General features: G+C 43.7%; 1 protein-coding gene across 3 annotated transcripts in view; it reads left to right on the forward strand.

Annotated features, from left to right (window-relative positions):
- adar (adenosine deaminase RNA specific) overlaps positions 1-27,773 on the forward strand; it is a 113,444-nt gene that overhangs the window by 26,658 nt on the left and 59,013 nt on the right. For 2 of the 3 annotated variants that reach the window (XM_073061236.1, XM_073061235.1), the window contains exons 2-3: positions 13,591-15,190; positions 23,976-24,156. In XM_073061236.1, the coding sequence (XP_072917337.1) occupies positions 13,671-15,190; positions 23,976-24,156 (1,701 nt within the window). In that variant the 5' untranslated portion in view covers positions 13,591-13,670. Of the gene's footprint in view, positions 1-5,503; positions 5,892-13,590; positions 15,191-23,975; positions 24,157-27,773 lie in introns of those variants that run through there. The other variant, XM_073061237.1, reaches the window with a different exon arrangement.

Raw genomic sequence — 27,773 nt, forward strand, 5'->3', positions numbered from 1 at the left:
CAAGAGCACAATTAGGGCATTTGGCCCATTGAGTCTATACCACCAAAATGGCTGATTTATTGTCTCTCTGAATCCCATTCTCTTGCCTTCTCCCTGTAGCCTTTGATGCCCTAACCACAAACCTATTAACCTCCACTTTAAATATACCCAATGACTTGGCCTCCACTGCTGTCCGTGGCAATGAATTACACAGATTCACCACCCTCTGGCTAAAGAAATTAAAGAATTAAGACCCTTTCTAAATGTCTCTTAAATGTAGTAATCAACTGTAATTTCACCACCTCCAGTGGCACTGCATTGCAGCTATCAGCTACACTCTGCTCAAAAAAAAAAGTCCTTATCCCCTCAGGTCCCCCTCAAAACTCCTTTATCTTGCTTGAAACCTGCACCTCTTGATTTTGTTACCCATTCCATGGGGGAAAGAAATCTTGATACAAGTATCATCTTGTACTTCTTGTCAGGTCAGCCTTTTTCAAGAAAAACAACTCAGGACGTGCCCTTTTCTCATTGCTACCATCGGAAAGGAGGTACAGAAGCCTGAAGGCACACACTCAATGATTCAGGAACAGCTTCTTCCCATCTACCATCTGATTTCTGAATGGACATTGAACCCATGAACAGTACCTCACTACTTTTCTATCTATTTTTTAAGCTACTTAATTAATTTAACTATTTTATATATATTTTACTATAATTTAGTTTTTTCCCTCTATTATTATATATCACATTGTAATGCTGCCACAAAGTTATCAAATTTCACAACATGTGCCATTGATCTTAAACCTGATTCTGACAAATAAGCCCAACCTGTCCAATCACTCCCCATAACTTCTCTCCTTCAATCTATGCAATGTCCTTCCTGGTGAATCTTCTCTGCATTATCTCGTGCAGCCAAACCACTGTTTTGTAAAGTTACAACATAATGTCCTAACTGTTGTATGCTCTGCCTCAGGCTTTGAGCCCCTGTCAACCTCTTACCACTTTCAAGAAACTATGATTTGTACTCCCCCAGCATCATTCCTTAGTACTCGACTGCTTAATGTATATGTCCTTTCCCTATTTGACTTCCCAAATTTCACCACTTATTAGAATAAAATTCCAACTGGCAATGCTCTTTCCATCTGATCTGTATCCTCTTCTCACTATACACAACACCAGTGGTTTCTGTATCAACCACAAACTTACTAACATGGCTCTTACATTCACATCCCAGTATATAGGTGGATCACCACTAGCAACGATCTCTGGGGTACTCCAGTCCTGACCTCCTATCAACAAGCCAATTTTGGATCCAATTAGCCAACTCACTTTGGATTCTAGATCAGCGCCTTATCAAAATGGTCTGCAATAGGTCATGTAGACATCATCTACCATTTTGTTACCACCTCACAGAAAAAGTCATATTCACGACACTAAAATTCCCCTGCACAAAGCCATGCTAATTATCCTAATCAGTTCATACTTGCCCAAATATATGTAAATCCAGAGGAACATGACATAACACTGGAGGAACTCAACAGGTCAGGCAGCATTTATGGAGAAGAATAAACAGTGTTTTGTGCTGACACAGTCATCAGTATCCCAGTAGATGGTGCCAGACCTGTTGAATTCCTCCAGCTTTTTGCGTGTGTTACTCTGGATTTCCAGCATCTGTAGAATTGCCTGTTTTTATGTCTATAGATCCTGTTTCTTACAATTTTCTCTAATAATTTCACTATCACTAATACCAGTGTGTAGATTCCTGGCTCATACCTGCTGCCCTGCTTAAAGGAACAGTATTTCTTATCCTCCAGCCTTCTGGCCTACAAACTAGGAAAAATCTCTCCGGAGTGAGAACTGTAAAGCAGGGTAATTATAAATTTTAAAAAAACTTGTGCTGAGTCTTAAGCACACCACACCAGTAACTAGGCACATTTTCTGTTTTTTATATATATCAGTCGCCCCCCCCCCCCCCCATCCGTGAGGGATTGGTTCCAGGAACCCTCGTAGATACCAAAAAACGCGGATGCACAAGTGCCTTATTCAACCTGACTCAATGCTGTGGACCTTGGGACCCAGCGGAACCCCAGACCTTATTTAACCTGTCCCAGTGCAGTGGACATTAGGACCCAGCAGCAGAGCTCTGAATCCGCAGTGTTTCTGTTCACGAAAGTACGTAATCACAATTGAAAATAAAGTGGAAATAATAAAGCGATTAGAAAGACGTGAAACGCCATCGATCATTGAAAAAGTGTTAGGCTACAGTCGGTCAACGATTGGAACAATTTTAATGGATAAAGTGAGAAAGGCTGTGCCCCGATGAAAGCTACAATTATTACTAAGCAACGCAGTGGTTGAATTATTGGGTTTTGGGTTTTTGATCCTCCACATCAACCCGGCATGGTGGAGAGCACACTTGGGAGCAGTCTGTCACTGGATCAAACTCGGGGACTTCCGTTCCCAAGCCCGGTGCTGAAACATATGTTCTTAAGTGTTTTATACGCATAGAAAGGTAAAATATATACTAAGACAAACGTTTGACTAACTGACGTTAAATAATACCGGATGTACCTGTTCCTGCTTACTTAGTAAGAGAACTTCCAATTTTTTTTCGATCCCGATCCAAGATAACCCACACACATCCTCCCATATACTTTAAATCATCTCTAGATTACTTATAATACCTAATACAATGTAAATGCTATGTAAAATAGTTATTATACTGCATTGTTTGGGGAATAATTACAAGAAAAAAAGTCTGTACATGCTCAAACAACAAGTGTTGGAAGAGCACTTCCGGGTTTTCGCGATTCGTGGTTGGTTCATTTTGCAGATAAGGAGGGCCGACTGTATATATTGGTTTCCAGTTCATTGGGACACCTTGGGACCAATACAGCTTGGCCCAATTAGCTGAGATAGTTAAAATGGAAATAATGGAAAATGTTTTTCAGTTCTTACAATGGGGGGGGGGGGGGGTATAAAAAGTACAATCTGCCATTTAACTGAGTAACAAATTAAGCACTACAATTACTACTACAGTGCTATAAAACTCTATTAGTCCTTAACAGTTGTTGATGGATGAATTCATTCAGTGTACACCATTTGCTGTGATCGACTGTAAATGTAAACTGTAAATTGACTGTAAATGAACGGAATTACCTTGTGCAGATAGATAATGGACAACCTTTGTCTAATGCTTTTGACAGTTGCATCCTCCAAATTTTCATTTTCATTGAAACATTCAAGATGAATCATCTCTAAATTCTTTGTAGTTCTATTTTCACTCCTGGTCATTACTGACATCTCTAAGCCTGAATCCTTGACTGCAGGGAGCAAAACAGTTCTGAACTCTCTTGCTGATTGCTTCGCACCAACTATCATGAAAAAAATCACCTTTTTTTGAACACAAACGCAAGTAAATGGCATTATTTTAAAAACTATTTACTCTAAGCATGGTGTAGTGTCTATGGGACACACAACTGTACACGACTGATGCCAGTTAGAAACTGGCAACAGTCTTCCATCCCAGTTCAGCAGCAAATAAAATGGTTATTTTCTTGATTAGTTTTTGTTCTTTAAGAGTTGTCCCAAGTAAGCATCTGCCCTGATGGTCAAATTAACCAGAATCTGCTGCATTTAAATAAATCAGGTCTGGCAGCTCCTATGGAGGGAAATGAACAGCCAACGTTTTGGGCCAAGATCGTTCATCAGGATTGGAAAGTAAGGGGACAGAAAATGGAGAGAGGGGAGGGGAGGAGCATCAGCTGATGGGTGATAGATTTATCCAGGTAAAGGAGGGGGGAGCTGGTTGGTGACAGGTGGAAGAGAGAAAGGGCTGAAGAAAAAGGAATCAATGGGAGAGGACATGGAAGGAGATGGGGTTCCAGAGGGAGGAAGGTGTAGTCAATGGGCATGTCATGTGGATGGGGTAGCGTGAGAGGGATAAGGGTTCTGGTTCAAAATGTCGACTGGTCATTTCTCTCTGGTATGTTCCTCCAGTATTTTGTGTGTGTTTATAGATACAATTCCTTAGGATTTTCTTCAATAATTGCACGAATCTCGGCCCACATCTGCTACCCTGCTTAAATAAAGGAACAATATTTATTACCCTCCAGCTTTTTTGATACCTTGCCTGTGGCTAACAAGCTCGCAAAAATCTGTCAGTTTCCCAGAGTGACAACTGCATGGGAAACTTGTGCTGAATCTTGGTCATGCCTCACCAGACGCATAGTTTTAACACCAAATACTGGAGTAACTCAGCAGCTCAGGTAGCATCTGTGGCGTCTTACCCCTTCCTTTCCAGTCCTGATGAAGGGTCCTGGCCAAAACGTTGGCTGTTCATTCCTCTCCATAGATGCTGCTGCTGCCTGACCCGAGTTCCTCTAGCACTTTGTGTGTGTTCGTCCAGATTTCTAGCATCTGCAGAATCTCTTGTGTTTTGTTGCCAGTTTTAAGTGAAAAGAAACACACACAGCATCAGGACTCAAGATGAAGGAGGCAGAAGCCCGTATATATACACAAGCAGGCAGGTGACATGCCCTCATCCTTTCCAGTCCTCGTGGGTTAATGCACGTCCCGCTTAAATCCAAGTCAACACACACAAAATGCTTGAGAAATTCAGCAGGTCTGCCAGCAGCTATGGAGAGGAATAGACAATCGATAGTTCGATCCAAGGCCCTTTACCATGACTGGAAAGCAGCCAGAAGCCCAAATAAGGTGTAGGGAGTGGGAGGAGTACAAACTGGCAGGTGAGACCAGGTTGGGGAGGGGGAAGAGGAAGTGGATGAATCATGTGACGAGCTGGGAGGTAATAGATGGAGGAGGGAAAGGGTTGAAGAAGAAATATTGATAGGAGAGGACGGTGGACCATAGAATAAAGGGAAAGAGGAACCAGAGTGAGGAAGGTGTAGGTGATTGGCAGGTTGAGGAGGGTTACAGGGATAAGGGTCTTAACCCAAAACGTCGACTATTCATTAACCTCCATGGATGCTGCCTAACCTGAGTTCCTCCAGCATTTTGTGTGTGTTTCTCCAGGTTTCCAGCATCTGCAGTCTGTTTCCCTTGCATGCTGTGAAGTCCAAGCCATGATGCATCAGAAGTTCTGCTAGCCTTTAATTTAATGAAGTCCATTTGTTTCTCCGCTGGGGATAGAAGCAGAACCTCAAGAATTGCTCTCCATAAACAGCCCCGGACTTACAAGGTCGAAGAGCATTTGTGTGTTGGAGTAGAGACTTATTTTAAATGGATACGGTATATACAATTTTGGAATTGCCACAACGAGACGATGAACTCGCAAAGACAACAGTGCAAAGCTTGATTGATGCCTTTACATCGGTAATCTTTTTGAAAAACTGAAAGTGAAACTGACTCAGCTCCCCCCCCTCGACAGAATTTTGCTCTGAGCGGGGAGGGCGGAGCAATTGCGGTTTACATCAGTATGCGAAGGCCCCCTAATCTAGTTAGTGGAAATTACTTCTGCCACTAGGCTGCTCAGCCGGGAATCAAAACCGAAACTTAAACTTTGCCAAAGAAGCGTTTAAAGGCTGTATCGGGGCCCAGGAAGTACAGTGAACTTTGCTTAAAATAAGATTTTTGTAGCCAGAATTGTTCTATTTTAGACTTTGCATGTAACATATTAATAGATGTATAATCTGTGCACATTTTGTAGAGATTATTACTTGGCTAAACCTAGGCGTTTTGAATCTTCCTTGCCCCAATACAGCCATTTATTGGGATTCAGCTAACTTCCTGAGCGGGAAGCCTTATTTTTGTTATGAAACTCTTCCCTCTGAGTTTCCAGTGAGGAAAGAGGTAGTGCTGCTCCTCAAAGCAGGCGGTTCCGTCTGTGACTAAAGGTGGTGCCTTTATTTTGAATTATCTGTGTGACCGGGATTGTGCTTGGCCTTCCTAAGGTGGGTGTTTAATAATAGATATTTCTGAGAGCATGTTCATTTGGTTGAACTAGAATACCATGTCTGATTTAGTAATTAATTCAGCTAACTTTCAGAAGTGTGCTTTCTTTCCCAGATTATGTTTGCTAAGTATGTGCTAATTCAAATCCCTTTGCTCCCTTTGTGTTGGTACTAATACAAACTGCTTTTAAGTCAGCCTCTTAGATTCTAGCACACAGTCTTTGTGCTGACAGGAATGAGTCAAAAATAGGATTAGGAACTGGAAGATTTTTTTAAAACTTTCTTTTTGTCTGCCATTCATTAGCAAATCTTTGAATTCACAGTACAGAGACAGGTTGTTTAGCCCAACCATCTGGACATGTTTCTGACCCATATAAATCTTAGTCCCTATTAAACTATGTATTTGCATGCTTCTCCAGCTGGAAACAGAGTACCTAAAGCTCTAGAAATCTAAACTAACTCAAAAAAAGAACCATCAACTGTTTATTCCTCTCCATAGATGCTGCCTGATCTGCTGAGTTCCTCTAGGTGTCTGTTGCTCTAGATTTCCAGCATCTGCTTTATCTCCTGTCTTTTAAATTCCCAGTAGTTTCCTCTTAATGGATTATAACACTATTCCCATTTTTTAATAGTGGCTGCCATGCATGGATTAGTGTTGCATGGTATAAGCTGATGTTTGACCCCAGTATTCCTGCAACCATTATGTCTCAGTTACCTGACACAAGAGCAGGTCAATTCCAGCACGGTTAGGGGTTTGTCGTGGTAATTAATTTTTCAGGTGCCTTATCTGAAGTTCTTTAATCATTTTCTCTGGAGGGGCAAAGGCAGTAATAATAAACCTGATTCTGATTCAAAGATAGTAAGAAAAAGTGATTAAAGCTGCAGATTTTCAGTGCATATTTTTAATTAAAATGTAATTGTGCACCAACCTATTTTCAGGAATCCTGGTTCTCTGAGATCTGATGGTTCCCAATTCCCCACCTTTTTGGCACCTGGATTATCTGAACTGCCAGTTATTCCATCCCCATTCATCCAGCCCTCTGGATACTGGCCTCAGGCGCATTTAATGTAACGACATGAGCTGGCTAATTGATGCCATGTCACACATTAGAGCAGGTGATCAAAGGCTTACTCAGTGGAGAAGGGTTAAAAGTGTGTCTTAAAGGGGAAAAATATAGATGTGGAGAGGCTTTGGAAAGAAATTCTAGCGATTAACGCCCAGGAAAGTGAGGTAGCACCAGTGGAGGAATGGTGAAAAATAACGAGGGATCAGTAATAATGAAGCACATACACTCATTGGCCACTTTAGATAGTTTATTGATCCTGACTACAAAATTAGTGTTGCAGTAGCATTACAAGTGCACAGATATACAAATATAGAAAGAAAAGTAAGGAAAAACAATAAATAAGTAACCACAAACAGTCTAACAGGAAGTGGTTATTACGGTACTTCCTCGGTTATAGGTTGCCTCATTATAGAGCCTAATGGCCGAGGGGAAGTATGATCTCATACAGCGCTGTTTGGAGCAGCACGGTTGTTTTAGTCTATTACTAAAAGTGCTCCTCTGTTCAGCCAAAGTGGCATGCTGAGGGTGAGAAATATTGTCCAGATTTGCCACGATTTTACGTAGGGTCCTTTGCCCTACCACAGCCTCCACTGTGTCCAGTTTGACTCCTATAACAGCCAGCCTTTCTAATCAGTTTATTGAGCCTTTTGCCATCACCTATGTTGATGCCATTGCCCCAGCTCAGCACCACATAGCAGATTGTACCAGTGACAACAGACTGGCAGAACATGCGAAGGAGAGATCTGCATACTCCAATCTTTGTCTCCTCTGGAAGTGGAGGCGACTTTGGCTCTTCTTGTACGTAGCCTCCATGTTGGTGCTCCACTCAAGTCTGTCATCCAGGTACTTGTAGGTCCTCACCATCAATAGTAACAGGAAGCAGTGCAGTCTTCCATCACCAGCTCTCTTCTCTTACTGATGTATTCAGCTTGCATCATTTTACAAAGTCTTCCACCAGGGCCCTGCATTTATCCTCCTGTCCTCTCTTTATACGCCCAACAGTTGCTGAGTCATCAGAATTTCTGCAGATGACATGGTTCAGCGTTGTATCTAAAGTCTGAGGTATACAGGGGAAACAGGAAAGGAGCCAATATAATCCCCCGTGGGGCCCCAGTGCTGCTTAATAGCCATGTCTGACGCACACCTTTGAAGCCGCACAAGCTGTGGTCTGCCAGTTGGTTTGTTGGGTAGAGGAGTGGAATCCAGTGTGGTCTTCTGCACACCACTGTTGTATGGTTATTTGAGATACTATCATCTTAAACTAGTCTGGCTTTTCTCCTCTGATGTCTCTCATTAACAAGGCAAAGGCCACAGAACAGCGGCTCACTGAATTTTTGTTTCTCATAGCATTCTCTGTAAATTCTGTAGAGATTGTTCTGTGTGAGAATCCTAGGAGATCAGCAGTTTCTGAAATACTCAAACCACCCATATGGTACCAACAATCATTCCACAGTCAAAGTCACTTAGATCATATTTCTTCCCCATTCTGATGTTTGATCTGAACAACAACTGAACCTCTTGACCATGGCTTTATGCATTGAGTTGTGCCACATGATTGGCTCATTAGATATTTGCAATAACAAACAGGTGTACCTAATAAAGTGACCACTAGATGTGTGTGTATGTTACAGGTGTCCCCCCTTTACAAAGGTAGAGCATTCCTGTGAAACCATTTTTAAGCCAAAATGGTGTAAAGCAGAGAACCATTAATTTATATGGGAAAAATATTTGTAAAAGTGAAAATCCTCTTTGTAATGCGAAAACAGGTTACTAGATAAGGTCATAGAGAGATTTACGAACAAGCACAAAAATTTTGAAGTTGGTTCTGCTTAACTGTAAATACAATATGTTGAGGAAGCAGGATTGTACTGGTTCGTTTAGACAGAATAAGCAGAGTTCCGGATGTTCCCAAGTCTACTTCTCTGCTTTCATCCCTGGATGTCTTGCTCCAATAATCACAGGCTCTATTTTGTTATCTAATGAGGTATCTCTTGTCCTCAGATGTCAAGCTTTACCTTCTCCAGCCATGTTCTTCTCCCTAACCCTGTGCCTTCTCATCTTTCCTGCCACAGGACTCTCGCACTTCTCATGACAGGAGCTTTGAGTATTGGTTTTGTTCGGTTTTACAGGAGCGAAAAGGTGTATTTGGAGAATATTGTCTCACTTGATAGAAGGCAAAACTGCCTAGTGCATCATTGGCACCATCAGGGACAAAATAAAAGGTAAAGTTCCCACAGTCCCCCACAGGTGTGTCAGTGGGAAGGTTAATTGGTCATTGTAGACTGCCCTGTGATCAGGCTAGGGTTAAATCGGGGACTGCTGGGCTGTGCTGCTTGAAGGGCTGGAAGGATCTGTTCTCCATCAATCAATCAATCCTACCTGAGCCTTGTTTGCCGCATCGGGCAGCAACTTTGCTGTTTCTTCAGTGTTTGTTTGTTTTACGAGGTTAAGTTGCTAGCTTGATACGCAACCCAGCACAGGTGGAAAGCATGCAAAAAGCTGGCCCGATTCAAACCTGGGACCTCTTGTTCCGAAGTGCAGATTCAGATACCACTGTATCACCAGCATGGACATATCAAATCAAAGCAAGTTTAATTGTCATTCAGACCATACATGGACACAGTCAAACGAGAAAGCATTCCTCTGGGGTCAAGGTGCATAATATACTTCCAAAATCGCGAGAGACGAAAAAGCACCACACACATTGTTATGCAAGAAAGCAGTCCCTGAGCGACATACAGCTCCCAGCAATCCAGCCTGTCAACTGACCAGTCGAGCACCGAAGGGAGAGGCCAGCTCACAACTGAGCACGGACTCCGTGCTACACCGCCTCCAGTGTTGTCTCACCTGGACTGCGGTGCTTCAGGCCTAGTCCTCGCTACAACCAAGGCTGTGCTCCTGCCTTGTCGCAAACAAGAAAATCTGCAGATGCTGGAAATCTGCCTGTCTCACCACCAAACAAGGGAAACAGGTCTGTGGTATCCCACATTATCAGTGTCCAACAGGGTCTTACTATTGCAAAAGAAATGTCAAAGACATTCACTCATGGTTTCACTGCACACTGCTTTCGCACACCAACTCCGATGTCTTCGAGTAGGCGGCAGCAGTACGGTCTGCACCCAGGTCAGCTCTGAACCTTCTTCCAGCTCGTCTGCCGGCTTCTCCTTGATACCACGGCCAGCAGCTCCAAACAATGAACAGATCACTGATGCGGTAGACCTGCTGTACCTGTTGTTCTTGGAGTTCGGTATAGTTTTCCGATCATAAAAAACACATTTAAAAAAAGAAAACTGTGCCTTTGGTCAGCCCCTGAGATGCTGCTGCATTCGAGCTTGCTACCATCTTACCTGAAGTATATATACTGAAAGGTGCCAGAAAAGGTCAGTTTCATCATGAAGGATCCCACCCAATCTGCTCATGGACTGTATGTCCTACGCCCATCGGGGGGAATGCTGTGTGGCTATCCACACCGGGACACCAGGCTCATAATAAACAGTTACTTTCCCCAAACAGTAAGGCTGATCAACACCTCCACCAACTAAACCCCCCCCCCCACAGCAACACTTCTTTATCATTTCCTGTTACAGTCATCTTATGTGCAGGCACTCCTGCACCTAGGGTCACTTTATGTACATATATCTATGTATAAGATATCTAATGTATTTAAATTTATTGCACTTTTGTTTCATTGTGTTTTTGTGCTGCATTGGATCTGGAGTAACAATTATTTTGATCTCCTTTGCACTTGAATCTTGAAATGCATTTCCAGGGATTGGTATCTTCAAACGTCTGAGCCAATAGGTTTTTCCTAAAACGGATTATTTGTCTTTAGGCACTCAAGCTGAGATTCAAGATAATGTTGTCATTTTTAGTAATTGTTTTACTCCAAGGTTTTGTGTGCATTATTTCTATTGCACATGTTGGCAGAACCATCCATATTTCTGCAGTGTGTTCATGATCCTCTGTTTGTCCTTGAAGCCTGGCTTCTGTTAGCCAGCTCTGTGTGACGTCAGGAGATGCTTTCAATGCCTGGATACTGTAGGGAGCAGGCAGGCTTGAGCAAATTCCAGGGCTTTCCTGCCAAAGTCCTGTTCAGAGCTTCAGCGTGAGCCTTGTGGTGTTTCTGCCTCTCGGGGTTGGTAAAATACAGGCTATTTATGCTGTTGGAAGCCTGGAGCTTGTTCTCGTAATCTGAAGCAGTCATGGTGATGACAGTGCTACGCGCACTCCATTGTTCATCCACGGGATAAATGACTTGGACTGAATGGCCTCTCAGTGTGTAATTCCACAGTCAAATCTTCCATCAGGTCCGCGACTTCCGGCTGTTGTAAGTTGGTAACTGGTTCCCTGTGATGTTGCTTAGAGTCTGTGGATTCTGTGCATTAACTATTTCAGCATGCTGGCAAGTTCCTCTACCCCCCCCCCCCCCCACCCCACCCCCACCTCAGCTTGTAGTGTACAACCATTAATGGGGACTTTCATGATTATTGAAACAGATCACTGAGTTTTCTGGGGTGGCAAGGAGTAAGATGACGTAGAGCTGCTTTCAGGATTTCGAAGTAGCTTCTGAGAGCAGATCCAAAATTATATGCAGTCTGGGTAGCCTCCAACCTGATGACACAAACATTGATTTCTGGTAATTGTTCCCCCCGCCCCCACCCTCCCCGTTTCACCCGTCACCTGCCATCTTGTACTACTTCCTTTGCTCCCCCCGACCTTCATGGGGGAAAGGTAAGTGGTTAAGGGTGGAGGAGAGGGACGAACCCTGGGAAGTGATCGGTGGGATAGGCAAAGGGCTGAAGAAAGAGGAATATGATGTGAGAGGATAGTATGCCATGAATAAAAGCAAGGAGGTGGCGAACCAGAGGTCGGGGAAAACAGAACTGCAAATTTGAATAATCAATGCTGATGTCATCAGGTTGGAGGCTACCCAGATGTAGTATAGAGGATTGCTTATCTAACCTGTGTCTGACCTCGCCTGCCCATGGCTATGATGTGTCTGTGTGGGAGTAGGAAGTGGAATTGAAATGGGTGGCCACCGGGGATATATTTTTCTAGTCTTGTTCCAAGACCTTAATGCTCATTGACACAAGTATGGGGGGAGGGGGTGCAGGGGCTTGTCCTGTCTGACTTCACCTGCTTCTTTTACTGGCTACCTAACAACGAACCTCAGCAATCACTCTCTTTTCGGTTAAACGTCCCAAGGAGCTGCACCACTGATGTGTGTTTTAGTGTTGGGGGGGTAGGGTGGATATAGCTGAAGATGAGGTAAATACAAGCAGGCTTTTTCCACTGAAGTTGGGTGGTACTATAACTAGAAGTCATGGGTTAAGGGAGAAACGTGAAAAGTTTAAGGGGAACATCTTTACTCAGTGTTGTGAGAGTGTGGAATTGGCTGTCAGCACAAGTGGTGCCTGCGAGCTTGATTTCAATGTTTAAGCGAAGCTTGGATAGGTAGATGGATGGTAGGGGTACGGAGGGCTATGGTCCCTGTGCAGGTTGCTGGGAGTAGGCAGTTTTATGGTTTGGCGTGGAACAGATGGGCCGAAGGGCCAGTTTCTGTGTTGAACTTTTCTATGACTGTGACTCATTTCAGAAAAGATTGAGCAATTTGACACAGACTGGGACTGTACTGTAGAGTCCTTCACAATTGTATTGTTGGTCTTGCACCTATTGTGTACCTATTAAGCAACTCCTGATAGGTTCATAAGTTTGCAGATGATGCAAAGGTTGGTGGAGTTGTGGATAGTGTGGAAGGTGGTTGTAGTTTGCAACAAGACATTGGCAGGATGCAGAGCTGGGCTGAGAAGTGGCAGATGGAGTTCAACCTGGAAAAATGTGAAGTGATTCTTTTTGGAAGGTTGAATTTAATGGCAGGATTCTTAGCAATGTGGGGGGACAGAGAGATCTTGGGCTCCATGTCCATAGATTCCTCAAAGCTGCTGTGCGGGCTGACAGGGCGGTTAAGGAGGTGTATGGTGTGTCGGCCTTCATTAGTCAGGGGATCGAGTTCGAGAGCCGTAAGGTAAAGTTGCAGCTCTATAAAACCCTGGTTCGATCACACTTGGGATATTGTGTTCAGTTCTGGCATCTCATTATAGGAAGGATGTGAAAGCTTTAGAGAGGAGTTTTGCCAGGATTCCACATGGATAAGAGATTAGAGATCATGTTTTATTAAGATAGCATTGGTTGAGCAAGCTAGGGTTTTTCTCGTTGGACAAAAGGAAAATAACAGGTGACCTGATAAGTGTACACGATAATAAGAGGTGTAGATCAAGTAGATAGATAGAGACCTTTTCACAGGGCCAATGTACCTAATTTGATGGGGCATAATTTTAAGGTGATTGGAGGGAAGTAAGAGGCAAGTTCTTTATACCTAGTGGTGGATATATAGAACACCTTGCCAGTGGTAATAGAGGCAGATTCATTAGGGGTATTTAAGAAATACTTGGATAGGCACATGGATGATAGAAAAATGGAAGGTTATGCAGGAGGAAAGGGTTAGATTGATCTTGGAGTAAGTTAAAAGATTGGCACAATATCATGCGCCTAAGGGCCTGTACTGTTCTATGTTCTATAAAGTGCTCTTGAACTGTTATGTGACTGTAACCAAAATCTTTTTTCAATTAAAGGTACATATCAGGGATCTAGTCAGTTGGGCTTTTCTGGTTCTACCTGACCAAGACACACCACAAGGCTCTTAATTAAGAGCATGAGCAGAGGTGGTGGCGGTGACAGAAGAGCACAAAGAGGTAAAGCAAACAGCTCTCGCCAGTACAACCGTTACAATCACCCACACGAGCAGTCCAACTACATTCAGCCGGCGCCTAGTTCCTTTGGTCGAGGAGCAGGAATCGATCAATTCCGAAACCAGCAGATTCTGTTTCTCACTGGGCAAGCTGCGCAAGCACCTTCCTTTGTGCTGCAGCATCAGCCGTACAGGTACCCGGTATACTACCCACAGAAGCAACGAGACTTCCGTCCAGCAGCTCACAGTTCTCCACCAAGACCCAAGCACATAATCCACGGCAAAGTCTGCTTGCAGCCTGCCACTTATCCCCACCCGCCTGCTGCCCCGGCCCGGAAGGGGACCAAGAGCTCAACATCAGTTGATAATCTGAATCAACTGTTTTCCAATTTATGTAATATCTCCCTTGGTGGAGGTGTTCAGCAAGAGATAATCTGTATTCTGGGAAAGCTTAAACCGGGGGAAAGCATACCAGCACGTAAAATAGCCCAGCAACTTGACATTCAGAAAAAAATTGTCAACCACAACCTGTACAAGTTGTTGGAGGGAAGGAGTGTGAGGAAGGAGGGAATTTCACCCCCACTGTGGTGTCTTGCTGACGCTGCGGAGGCCACTGTGAGGTCTGAAAGTGGGCAGTCAGCTCCGGAGAGCTGCGCCGTGACGCTCCCCATCAAGGAAGAGCAGCCGGCATCCGACGACGAAGACAGTGTGACTGAGCAGTCCAGCATGGAGGACAGTGAGAACAACAGGGACAAAATCTTCCACTTCCTCTTGGAGAAGAGCAAGGCAACAGCCCTGGAGATCGCCAAGAACATCGGGCTGAAGTCAGCCCGGCAGGTCAACCCCACCCTCCACATGCTGGAAAATCAAGGTGACCTCGACAAGGAGGTAGCCCTCCCGCCCATTTGGACGCTCTCGGATCGGAAAAGGGAGGTTCTGCTGCGGAAGAAGAAGGTGCACGAAATGAGCATGACCGTACCCGTGGGCACCGTTCCAGTGGCAATCAAGTGTGAGAGTGGTGTTACACAAGAAGAGGTTGCAGCGGTCATAGTCCTCGAAGAGAGCAGCATTGGGAATGGGCAACTGGTCGCTCCCAAAAGGGAGGAAAATGACATGGAGCCAATGTTACCCACTGAGCCGTTGATACCCGACAACAAAACCATAGAGACTAACAAAGTTAATCATGCCAGGCCGAACTACTACGATAACATTGTGGGAAGTTGCCAGTGGGCATCCGATGATATTCCCGATGACCTGAACATCATAAACCGGGTGAGCGCGGCCGGTGAGGTGGTTGGCCTCCCACAAGGTGTGCTGGCGGGCAAGCCCGGCGGCGACCAGCACCCGGTGCTCTCACCGACAGAACGGCTTCGTGCGTGCTTAGCAAAGAATCCGGTGAGCGGCCTCATGGAGTACTCGCAGGGTGCGTCACTGCAGTGTGAGTTCATCCTCCTTGATCAGACAGGCCCATCACATGACCCACGGTAAGAGAAATCTTCCTTATTTAAAAAGAAATGTCATTGGCCATGTTGACCCTAAGGGTGAGATCAATGATTTTAAGGAGTGAAGATTGTGCTCCTTCACTCTGTCTACAACAAGCAGGATTTCTCAATGGCCAACCATTTTAATTCCATACCCATTCCCAGTCTAGCATTTACTGGCATGATGAGAACACTCTCAGGTTGGAGGAGCAACACTTTATATTCCATCTGGGTAGCCTCTGAGTGACATGAACTTTTGATTTCTCTAACTTCCAGTAACTTCTCCCCCTCCCTTCATTCTTTTTCCATTTCCCATTCTGGCTTTTCTTTTACCTCTTCTCCAAACAAGATTATTACCTGCTTCCGGCACCCCACTTCTTTCCCTTGGTCCACTGTCCTCTCCTATGAGGTTCCTTCTTCTTCAGCCCTTTATCCTTTCTATTTATCACCTCACAGCTTCTCACTTCATCCCACTTCAACTGGCCTCATATATCATTTTCTAGCTTGGGTTCCTTAGCCCAACCACCCCATCCCTCACCCTCTTTCAGGCTTCTTCACCCTTCCTATCCAGTCCTGATGAAGGGTCTCGGACCAAAAAGATGACTGAAGATTAATTTCCTTAGATGCTGGCTGACCTGCTGAGTTCCTCTAGTAATATGTGTGTGTTGATCTAGATTTCCATCCTCTGCAGAATTTCTTATGCTAATGATTTTAACTGTTATTAAAACTCTTGGGGAGATGTAATGATTTATTTTTAATAAAGCCCTGACTGCTCCATCTAACTTCTAATCAAAGAGTAATAAAGTCAAGAGTAAGACTGTATCTTACAAATCTCAATCTTTTGGGTCAGCTTAAGCCTGGCGGTTGGGATATTTGTAGTCTGTCCCTCAAATATATTTAGCCAGTCTTGGCTAGAATACCGAATCCAGTGGTCTATCTTGGCAACAAGGTTTTTCAGTGTTGCTGGGACTGATAAATTTAATTACACCACCATTAAAACTCCAATTATTTTATTTATTTTTTAATTATTGAACAGGCTTTTCCAGCCCTTGGAGCCATGCTGCCCAGCAATCCCCTGATTTAAACCCAGCTTAATCACAGGACAATTTACAATGACCAATTAACCTACTAACCAGTATGGTTTTAGACCGTGTGAGGAAACCAGAGCACCCAGAGGAAACCCACGTGCTCACGGGAAGAACCTACAAACTCCTTACAGACCACGGTGGGAATTGAACCCAGATTGCATCTGGTCCTGTAAATCATTGTGCTAACCACTATGCTACTGTGCCGCGACAACGTTAAAAACAAAATTTTTACTTGCCATATAATGCCTGAAATTCTTTATTCACTTAAAGCATGGTTAAGTTCAAGTTTATTGTTATTCAGCCAAACATGTGTATACAGCTCAATGAAACATCATTCCTCTGTGGCTAAGATGCAAAATACAGTACATATAAACGCACACAGCACGTATAGTTACAATCCAGTACAAACAGTTAAGTAATAAAACAAGTCTCTGAGTGACGTGTTGAGGTTCATGTCTATGTAAGGCAGTATAATGTTACTGCCACTATTATAATAAAACAAGTAGTCATGTAACTTTGTGAAACAGCAGCATTAAAAGATGAGAAGTGACCAGTGCAGGATTGGAATTGGGGCATGGAGGGTGTCAGGGCATTCAGAGAGAGTACATGTGTCCTGAGTGGCAGCAGGGCAGCCTGGGGGAAGAAGCTGTTATCCAGCCTGACATTTCTGGTACTTATGCTGCGGTGCTTTCTGACCGACAGCTTTTGAGCTCAAGTGTGACTGGATCTAACTGCCCGAGGTTAAGGAGGCAACGTGAGCTCCTTTGGATCGATTCCAGGGTGCAGACTGGGAGTGGACCATGCTGGAATCGATCCAAGCAATTCCAGGTTGGGCCACATCCAGTCTCCACCCTAGAATTGCAAATGATTAGATGCAGCCACTGGTGAAATAGCTGAAGCTGAAATGGTGAGATTTCACCTTAAAGCAGGAGGCTGCCCTTCATATATTGTTACACTGTAGTTTGCAGCATTATCTTCCCTGGTCTCTCCTCTGGCGTCCATAACCAACAGTCTTGGCATGAAAATCAAAACGGCTGAAGAAGCAGAGAATCTGAAAACACTGGAAAGACTCAGCAGGGCAGGCAGCATCAGTGGAGAGCAATGTTGATTTCTCTAGCTTCCAGTCATTTCTTCCCCCACCCAACCCCCCTTTTCCTTTCCCTATTCTTGCTTGTATTTTATTGGTAGTTGTGCATTTCCCCAGCCCCATTACTCCCCAAATCAATAGGTCCTCTACCTTGTCAAATTCTTCAAAGCACAATCAGATGAGCACTGGGAATCTCTACATGCAGCATCGGATGGGACTGGTCTTCCCTTCCCAACCTATTCCATCATCCATGGATGGTTACTTTTTATTCTGCATCCCGTGATGACCTTAGCCAACAGATCGATTGACTTCAGCCTTAAAGGGCTTTTTTCCACCCCCAGCATCCACAGTTTTGTTACGGTAGAGGCTTCCAGATGCTTACATAGGTGCTGCAGTCCAAGTCAGAATCAGGCTTATTATCACTGACAAAAATCATGAAATGTGTTGTTTTGTGGCAGCAGTACAGTACAGTATTTAAGAAAACTAAAAATTACACTCAAAATATATGTACATTAATTGAATAAGTAGTGGAGAAGAGTGAGGTAGTGTTCATGGACTGTTCAGAAATCGGTGACAGCGGATGGGAAGGCACTGTTGCTAAAATGTTGAGTGTGTGTCTTCAGGCTCCTTTTTCACTGGAGGGCAGAGCATGGGATTGTTCATAATATACTGTTAATGAGTTTTAGATTGCCATTCTTCCTAAAAACTGTAAAGGGTCACACACAAAATGCTGGAGAAACTCAACTGTTCAGGCAGCATCTGTGGAGAGAGAACAGTCAGCGGTTCAGGCCAAGACCCTTCACCTGGACTGTCCTCATGAAGAGTCTCAACCTGAATTGTCAACTGTTCATTTCCTTCCGTAGATGTTACCTGACCTGCTGAGTTCCTCCAGCACTTTGTATGTGTTGCTCAGGATTTCCAGCACCTGCAGAATCTCTCGTGTCATGAATGCACAGAATTCATTTGCTTCTAAAATCATGAGCAAAAAAAGATGTTTTTGTTTTGTTAATCCAGGCTACCTCCCAGATTTCATTGTTCCCCAAAATTACAACAGTTGACAACTTTTCTTTGTGTTGTGACTTGCCATTAGAATCTGAATCAGGTTTATTATCACTGACATATACGTAGTAGCCACTGAGTATATGTGTTGTGGTTCGACGTCTGTCGTTCAGAGATGCTCTTCTGCACACCACTGATGTAACGTGTGCTTAATTGAGTTACCATGACTTTCATGTCAGCTTGAACCAGTCACGCTGTTCTCCTCTGTCCTCTCTCATTAACGAGGCATTTTCACCCACTGACTGAATGTTTTGCTGACTGGGTGTTTTTTTTTGTTTTTCACGCCATTCTCTGTTGTGCAGTTCCTGAAGTGCTCCAGCCACCACGTCCAGCACCAACAATCATTCCACAGTCAAAGTCACTTAAATCGCATTTCCTCCCCATTCTGATGTTTGATCTGAACAACAGCTGAACCTCTTCACCTTGTCTGCATGCTTTTCTGCATTGAGTTGCTGCCACGTGATTGGCTGATTAGATATTTGCATTGATGAGTAGGTGTGCTGGTGGCCACTGAGCTTATGTAACAAAGTAGTACAAAAAGTGAGGTAGTGTTCATGGTCCATTCAGAAATCTCATGGTGGGGGAGAAGAAGCTGTCACTAATATGTTGAGTGTTTGTCTTCAGGCTCCTATACCTCTCCCCTGATGAGATAAGGGCATGCCCTGGCTGGTGAGGGTCCTTAATGATGGAGCAACATATACTGAATCAATGGGAAAGCTTCAGGCATTTTATCAAATTCAAGGTGTAGTTCTGAACTGACTTCTCTAAAACAAATGCCTTGTAAATTTTAAGTCATTCTGAACCCCCAGCTTCGAGCAGCCGTGCATTTAACTCATAGAAAACCTCCAGCACAATACAGGCCCTTCAGCCCACAAAGTTGTGCCGAACATGTCCCTACCGTAGAAATTACTAGGCTTACCCATAGCCCTCTATTATACTAAGCGCCATGTACCTATCTAAAAGTCTCTTAAAAGACCCTATTGTATTTGTCTCCACCACCGTACCGGCAGCCCATTCCACGCACTCTCCATTCTCTGAGTAAAAAAACTTACCCCTGACATCTCTGTACCTAGTCCCCAGCACCTTAAACCTGTGTCCTCTTATGGCAACCATTTCAGCCCTGGGAAAAAGCCTCTGACTATCCACACAATCAGTGCCTCTCATCATCTTATACACATTTGTCAGGTCACCTCTCATCCTTCATTGGTCCAAGGAGAAAAGGCCGTGTTCACTCAACCTATTCTCATAAGGCATGCTCCCCAATCCAGGCAAATCACCTCTGCACCCTTTCTATGGCTTCCACATCCTTCCTGTAGTGAGGCGACCAGAACTGAACACAGTACTCCAAGTGGGGTCTGACCAGGGTCCTATATAGCTGCAACATTACCTCCGGCTCCTAAATTCAATTCCACGATTGATGAAGGCCAAAACACCATACTCCTTCTTAACCACAGGGTCAACCTGCGCAGCTGCTTTGAGCGTCCTATGGACTCGGACCCCATGATCCCTCTGATCCTCCACACTGCTAAGAGTCTTACCATTAATGCTATATTCTGCCATCATATTTGACCTACCAAAATGAACCACCTCACACTTATCTGGGTTGAACTCCATCTGCCACTTCTCAGCCCAGTTTTGCATCCTATCAATGTCCCGATGTAACCTCAGACAGCCCTCCACACTATCCACAACACCTCCAACCTTTGTGTCATCAGCAAACTTACTAACCCATCCCTCCACTTCCTCATCCACGTCATTTATAAAACTCACGAAGAGTAAGGGTCCCAGACAGATCCCTGTAGCACTCCACTGGTGACCGACCTCCATGCGGAATATGACCCGTCTACAACCTCTCTGCCTTCTGTGGGCAAGCCAGTTCTGGATCCACAAAGCAAAGTCTCCTTGGATCCTATTCCTCCTTACTTTCTCAATAAGCCTTGCATGGGGTACCTTATCAAATGTCTTGCTGAAATCCATACACACTACATCTACTTCTCTTCCTTCATCAATGTGTTTAGTCACATCCTCAAAAAATTCAATCAGGCTCGTAAGGCACGACCTGCCCTTGACAAAGCCATGCCGACTATTCCTAATCATATTATACCTCTCCAAATGTCAAGTGGGAAAGATTCACAGTGGAGTTTAACTCAAGATCAAGATCAAAATTCAAGTTTATTTATCATGCCTACATCAAAATGTAGTGAAATGTGGCATTTGTGTTAACAACTAACACACCTGAGGATGTGCTGGGGCAGCCTGCAAGTATCGCCACACTTTCCAGTGCCAAAATAGCATACCCGTTAATGTTGGCAGAAGAGCACAGAACACACCAAGCAACAACAGCAAAACAAGCCGTGTACCTCCCTCCCTCCCACACACAGACACAGTTCATTAGTCATAGGACAGGCATCCAGCATCCAGTGGACTCTGACACGGGCATGCAGACATGAGCTTGGACGCCCCAGCGGATTTACACAGATCCGCTGACTGTTCCAGTCAATGGGTTTTCAACTGTCAGCTCTTCACCAGACTGAATGGCATTAACGTTTAGTGGGCTAGGGGACAGGGTAGATCAGATTCTGCATTTTCACAGGTCACTACTAAGATCCAGAATCTGGTTTAATATCAGTAGCGTACGTTGTGCAATTTGTTAACTTTGCGGCAGTGGTGCATTACAATACATGGTCATAGAGAAAAATAACTGCAATGTGGATATATATATATTAAGTAGTTCAATAGTGCAAAAAAGAAATAAAAAGTAGTGAGGTAATGTTCGTGGGTTCATTAAGAAATCAGATAGTAGAGGGGAAGAAGTTGTTTCTGAATCATGTGCTGTCCGAATTCTGCACCTCCTTCCTGATGGTAGCATGTCCTTGGTGATGGCGATCTAAATGATAGATGCCATCTTTCAGAGGCACCGCTCCTTGAAAGATGTTCTGAGTACTACGAAGGCTCGGGCCCATGATGGAGCTGACTAATTTTACATCTCTGCAATTTATTTCGATCCTGTGCAGTAGCTTCTCCCCTCCACCCCACATGCCAGACTGTGATGCAGCCAGACAGAGTGCTCTTCACTGTACATTTGTAGAAATGTTGTGTTACTGCAGTTGAGTGCAGGGTTGTTGCTGTGACACCACTCATCTCGCTCCTGTACACCCTCTTGTCACCACTTGAGATTCTGCCAACAATGATTGTGTCATCAGCAAATTTATAGATGGCATTTGAATTGTGCCTAGCCACACAATTGTGGGTGTAGAGAGAGTAGAGCAGTGGGCTAAGCACACGTCCCTTAGGCTCAGCAGTGTTGATTGTCAATGAGGTTGAGATGCTATTTCCAATCCGCACAGATTGTGGCTTTCCAGTTAGGAAGTAGAGGATCCAGTTGTAGAGGGAGGTACAGAAGCCCAGGAAGAGGTGAGGATTCGGATTAAGTTAGGCATCCATTGGCTGAGCAAAAATTATTTGTTTCTAATCACATATAGCTGAAAGCACGATGTTAAGAAGCAGGTACGGCAGTTGTTTTAATGCTTCTGACGTGAAGCAACAAATTTCACGACGTGTCAGTGATAGTAAATCTGATTCTGATTTTGTTGAATTGTGGTGATATTGGTCCAGTTTCTTTGGAAGTCAAGAATAAAGCATAAAACTTGGTGGTTATGGCCATTTTAGTAAGTGTTACAAGAATGAAGAGCAAATAAAGGAAAGAGGGAAAAAGGAAAAGTTGTGGTCATCTCTTACTCAAACTAGAGATAAACAGAATCCAGGTGATAGCAATTGACCTTTGAAATAGCCAGATTGAAGTTGTGTGACACTTGTTGCAGAAAAACACATAATAGGCAATTATTAGAAGATTTACTGATCAATTACATGTATCTAGACCATAAGACATAAGAGCAGAATTAGGCCATTCAGTCTACTGAGTATGCTCTACAGATGTTTATACAGTACTGTGCAAAAATCTTGGGCACATATGCATAGCTATGGTACCTAAGACTTGCACAGTACTGTAGTAATTTTATGTATTGCACTGTACTGCTGCCGCAAAAAAAAAATTCATGACAAATCTTATTCTGATATGGGCATCTATTGTGGAATGAGAATGGGAAGCGGACAGGGCAAGGAGAATCGTGGTTGGGAAAAGGGGAAGAGAGGCACCAGAGAGACATTCTGTAATGATCAATAAACCAATTGTTTGGAATCAAATCACCTTTATTGGTGTCTTAAGGTAGGGTGTGGCTGTATCCACCCCTCCTGCAGCACTCCATACTTGTCGTTTCCTTTGTTCCTGCCAGATTTACAAACTTGTGCAAAAACACAAATAAACAAAGATGATTATATAAAAATACAAGCAAGCATAGGAAAGGTAAAACTAGAAGGAAACTAATAGAAAAACAGCAATTCTACACCCTAGTCTCAACAGTACAAAGGTGATAAGTTATTGGACCAGAATCCATAGGACTGGGCTATTAATCCACAAGTTTCAACTTTATCTTTCCAACTGATGAGTTAAATTACAGCGATAAAATCAATCTAAAATTATCAAGCTAGATTCTGTGATACTGATGGTGACATCAGTGCTGCCAGGTCCTTCAATGTCCTTCAGAGGATGTAAATCAGTTACATTTGAATTGGCTCATGTGACTCCAGGTCCACCAGTGAATTAGACACTTAATTGAGGTGGGACTTCTGCACTCAGGGTGGAATGAGCTGCCAGTTGTAATGGTGGATGCAGGTTCAATTTTATTTCATTTGGAGATGCAGTGCAGAACGGATCCTTCTGGCCCAACGAGCTGCACCGCCCAACGACCCATCTATTTAACCTTAGGCTAATCACGGGACAATTTACAATGACCAATTAACCTAATAACTGGTACATCTTTGGACTGAGAATGTAAATGGGAAGAATGTACAAATTGCTTACAGATGGCACCAGAATTGAACTTCAAACTCCAGAACTCCTGAGCTGTAATAACGTCATAGTAACTAGTACGTAACAGTGGCACCCATTGAAGAGAGATTTGGATAAGTGTGCGGATGGGAGGGGTATGGAGTGCGAATCAATGGTACTAGGCAGAATAACAGTTCAACAAGAACCAGATTGCTTGTTTGTGTGGTGTAATGCTCTGTAACTCTCCAATGCACAGTTTGGGGAGCTCAGGATTGACAATAAATTCTGCCATCCAAGAGCAGGAATGAATTTGAAACTGCTGGGAATACTATTACATGAGCAGTTAATGGGGAAAGTCGCCAGGGATCCTGATAGAATGCCAGATTACTGTAGATACTTCGGTATTATTCTTTGGATTCTTTTTGAGAGTGGCATCTGGTGTGCTCTAGAACAGGAACCTTTAGTTTCTCCAAAAGTTAGACCCGACCCTGCAACCTTTGCTGCCTTGGATTGTGGGTTCTCTTTGCATGAGCTCGATTTATTATGTAATACCACCCATCGTCCCCTGTCATCAGTTCATTGGCTATGTGGCACTTTGATGTGCACTATGTAATTGCTGTGTTTTCCTAACTGTCTTCCTCCCCCCCCACCCCACCCACACCGAAGGTTCAGGATGCAGGCCGCCATAGATGGCAGGAAGTTCCCCCCAGCCGAAGCCAATAGCAAGAAGACCGCAAAGAAAGATGCAGCAACCAATGCTCTGAAGGTGCTGCTGAAGGAGATGCTCGGTGAAGACATCGAGATTCCTCCTCCTTCGCCGCAACAGGAACCTATGGCGATATCGGAGGTTGGTGTTATGCTGTAAGCTAAACACGATGTCTGCCTGCTCTTTTGGTGTTGGTTTAAAAGTCCTTGCTTTGCTTTGCTGTGGTTTTCGTACCGGTAACATACTTTAGAAACATTTGTATCACTAACACATGGCACACAACGAATAGCAACAGCAATAGAAACGATGTATCAATAGCTATTTTCAGTGTTTCCTCTTTGTAAGTTCCTTTTACGCGGTGCCATTAATCAGTTTGCAGATTATTGTTGCAAGTTCACGGGGTGAATCAGAATCAGGTTTGGCCACTTCAGTAGGTACAGGAGTGGAACTCGGTGTGGCCTTCTAAAAACCATAGCAAGAAATATGTTTTTGCTTTGTTAATGCAAGCTTTTCTTTGAAAGGGTACACCTCCGCCTAGTTTAATTACGATTTTAACACACCTCCCAGATCTTATTGTTCTCAAAAACTTAACACCTGTTGGTTATTTTCTGTGCACTGAGGCTTGTCATTAGAATCCGAATCAGGTTTATTATCACTGACGTACACTCGGTGGCCTCTGAGTGAATGTTCGTGCTCTTCTGCTGCTGTAGTCCATCCACTTCGAGGTCCGACATGTTGTGTATTCAGAAGTGCCCTTCTACACACTGCTGTTGTAATGCATGGTTATTTGAGTTACTGTTGCTTTCCTGTCAGAACTAGTCCAGCCATTTTCCTCCAATCTCTCATTAACAAAGCATTTTTGTCCACAGATCGACCACTCACTGGATGTATTGTTTTTCATACCATTCTCTGTAAACTCTAGAGACTGATACGTGTGAAAATCCCAGGAGATCAGTGGTTTCTGAGATACTCAAACCACCCCGTCTGACCAACTATCATTCCATGGTCAAAGTCACTTGTATCACATGAGAAGCTGCAAAGTGATAGGTGGAAAAGCTAAAGGGCTGAAAAGAAGGAATCTGACGGGAGAGGTCAGTGGATCATGGGGGAAGGGGAAGGAGGAGGGCAACCAGAAGAAGGCGATGGGCAGGTGAGGAGAAGGCATGGGGGTAAGAGGGGAGCCAGAATAAGGAGTGGAAAAGGAGATGAGGGTGAAGGAATACGAAGTGAAGCTTCTCCCACCTGAGTGGCATCGTCATGGCAGTAGGGGAGGCCATGGGCCGACATGTTGGAATGAGAACGGGGAATGGAATTAGCCACTGGGAAATCAATGAAATTTGTTCTCTAAGGCACTGGAATCCAGACCAGGAGATCCTGTAGAATACCTGTAATCTGTAACCACATTTACCTTCCAGATGTGACGATCTCTGAACATATACAAAGGATTAGCACAGTCTACATCAGCCAACAACAGTTTCTAAAGACACTTATTAGGGAATGAAAGCACCACCCTCAGTCTCTGCATAGCCAACAGTCCATCCTTAGTGGCTCTACCAATTTCTAAACTGTTTAAGCTGGGCCTTGGATTGAAAGGGTTAATAGACTCTATGTCTCCGGCTTGTACTTGATAGAGTTCAGAATGTCGAAAGGCAGGTGAAAGGGGGGGGGAATCTCAATGAAACCTGGATATTGAAATGCCTAGATAGATTGAACGTGGAAGAGCTTTGGGATCTGAGGTCACAGCCTCTGGAACTGAGATGAGGAATTTCTTCAGCCACAGGATGATGAATCTGTGGAATTCATTGCCACAGATGACTGTGAAGACCAGGTCATTGAGTGTATTTAATGCAAAGGTTAATTGGTTCTGAATGGTAAGGGGGTTAAAGGTTACAGGGAGAACGCAGGAGACTGGTGATTGAAAAGATGAGCAGTGATTTAAGCTGATGGATCAAATAGTGTACTTCTATATGGTGTTGATTTGTGACTCTTAGACTTCTAAGACCAAAAACTAGCAAATTTCTATAGATGTGGAGAGCATTACCGTCTGGTATGAAGAGGACCATGGCACAGGTTTTGAAAAAGCAGCAGAAGATTGTAATCTCAGCCAGCTCCATCATGGGCACTAGCCTCTCCATCATCCAGGACATCTTTAATAGGTGGTTCCTCAAGAAGGCAGCATTCATCATTAAGGATCCCGATCACCCACGACACGCCCTTTTCTTACTGCTACCGTCGAGATGAAGACACACACCCAATGTTTCAGGAACAGCTTCTTCCCCTCAGATTTCTGAATGGACAATGAACCCTACTCACGATTTTTTGCTCTCTTTTTGCACTACTTATTTAATGTGTTATATGTATTACTTATAATTTACAGTATATTTTGTGTATTTTACTGTACTGCCAAGAAACAACAAATTTCATGATGTGTGTCAGTGATAAACCTGATTCTGATTCTCCCCAACCTGTTAAACAAGAAATTTAGCAATAGAGATGCTATCTCACCTTTTACTCATTAATCACATTACTTCCAAATCTGTGCTGCTCTAAAATTAATGGATCTTTTGCTCCATAGAAGGTGAATTTATCCTTTGCGTGTCCTGTCACTTGGCAATTTAAGGAGTCCTGTTGGCAGTAGTGCCATGGGTTAAGGGTGAAAGGTGAAATATTTAAGGGGAACCTGAGAGGGAACTTCTTCCCTCAGAGGGTGGTAGGAGTGTGGAATGAGCTGCTGGTGGGAATGGTGGATACAGGTTCAGTTGCAACATTTAAGAGGAGTTTGGCTAGGTACATGAATAGGAGTGTTACCTAGGGCTACAGTCTCGGTGCAGGTTGATGGGACTAGGCAGATTAATAGTTTTGGATGGGCCAAAGGGCCTTTTCTGTGCTGTATTGTTCTATGACTAGTAGCATATGGACCATTTAATCCCAGGGCGTTTGTTGTACATCTCCTGTGTCAGAGGCTGATGCTGAAACTCTGCCGAGTAGCCCAGTGACCGTTACGAACATGCAGTCTGTTTCATTGGCCCTCCTGTGAAGAAATCTTATTTCCGATAAACAAGTTGGTTCAGTGATTGGAGGTGGGCCCATTCTGTGTCACTGGAGCAGTTATAGATTCAATGACTCCCTTCTTTCACTGGCCATTCAGTGTGGGTAATCATCATGGATCTTGACAAAAGGAGTTATAAAGTCTGCAATGCGATCTTCATTAATTAGATATTGCAGACGATCACTCATGTTTTCAGTACCTACAACTCGTCGTCTCAGCAGCATTTATTTATTTACCTCATTTATTTATCGATTACACTGGACAACAAAGATTTTGCTTGTTGAAAACTTTTGTGAGTAGGGTCGCAAGAAAAAGTTTGTGCACTGTGCAATTACCTTGTTTTCTATATTAATTACTCATGAAATGTAGTCTGATCTTCATCTTGGTCACAATAAGACAAACACAATCTGCCTAAACTAATAACATGCAAACAGTTTTACTTATTAATACTGAGTACACCATTTAAATAATCACAGTCTTGGGTTCAAAAAAGTATGTGACCCTTTGGGGTAATGCCTTCTACAAAAGCTATTTGGAGTCAGGTGTTCCAATCAATGAGATGAGATTGGAGGTGTGGGTTTTTGAGGTGCCCTGCCCTACTGACAGCCTGCTCTTCTCAAGAAAGATTAGTTTATGTGCACCATGCCTCGATCAAAACAACTTTCAGAGGACCTTAGAGGAAGAATTGTAGAGTTGCATGAAGCTGGAA

Source organism: Hemitrygon akajei, chromosome 11 (assembly GCF_048418815.1).
Source record: "Hemitrygon akajei chromosome 11, sHemAka1.3, whole genome shotgun sequence".
NCBI classification, from domain to species: domain Eukaryota; kingdom Metazoa; phylum Chordata; class Chondrichthyes; order Myliobatiformes; family Dasyatidae; genus Hemitrygon; species Hemitrygon akajei.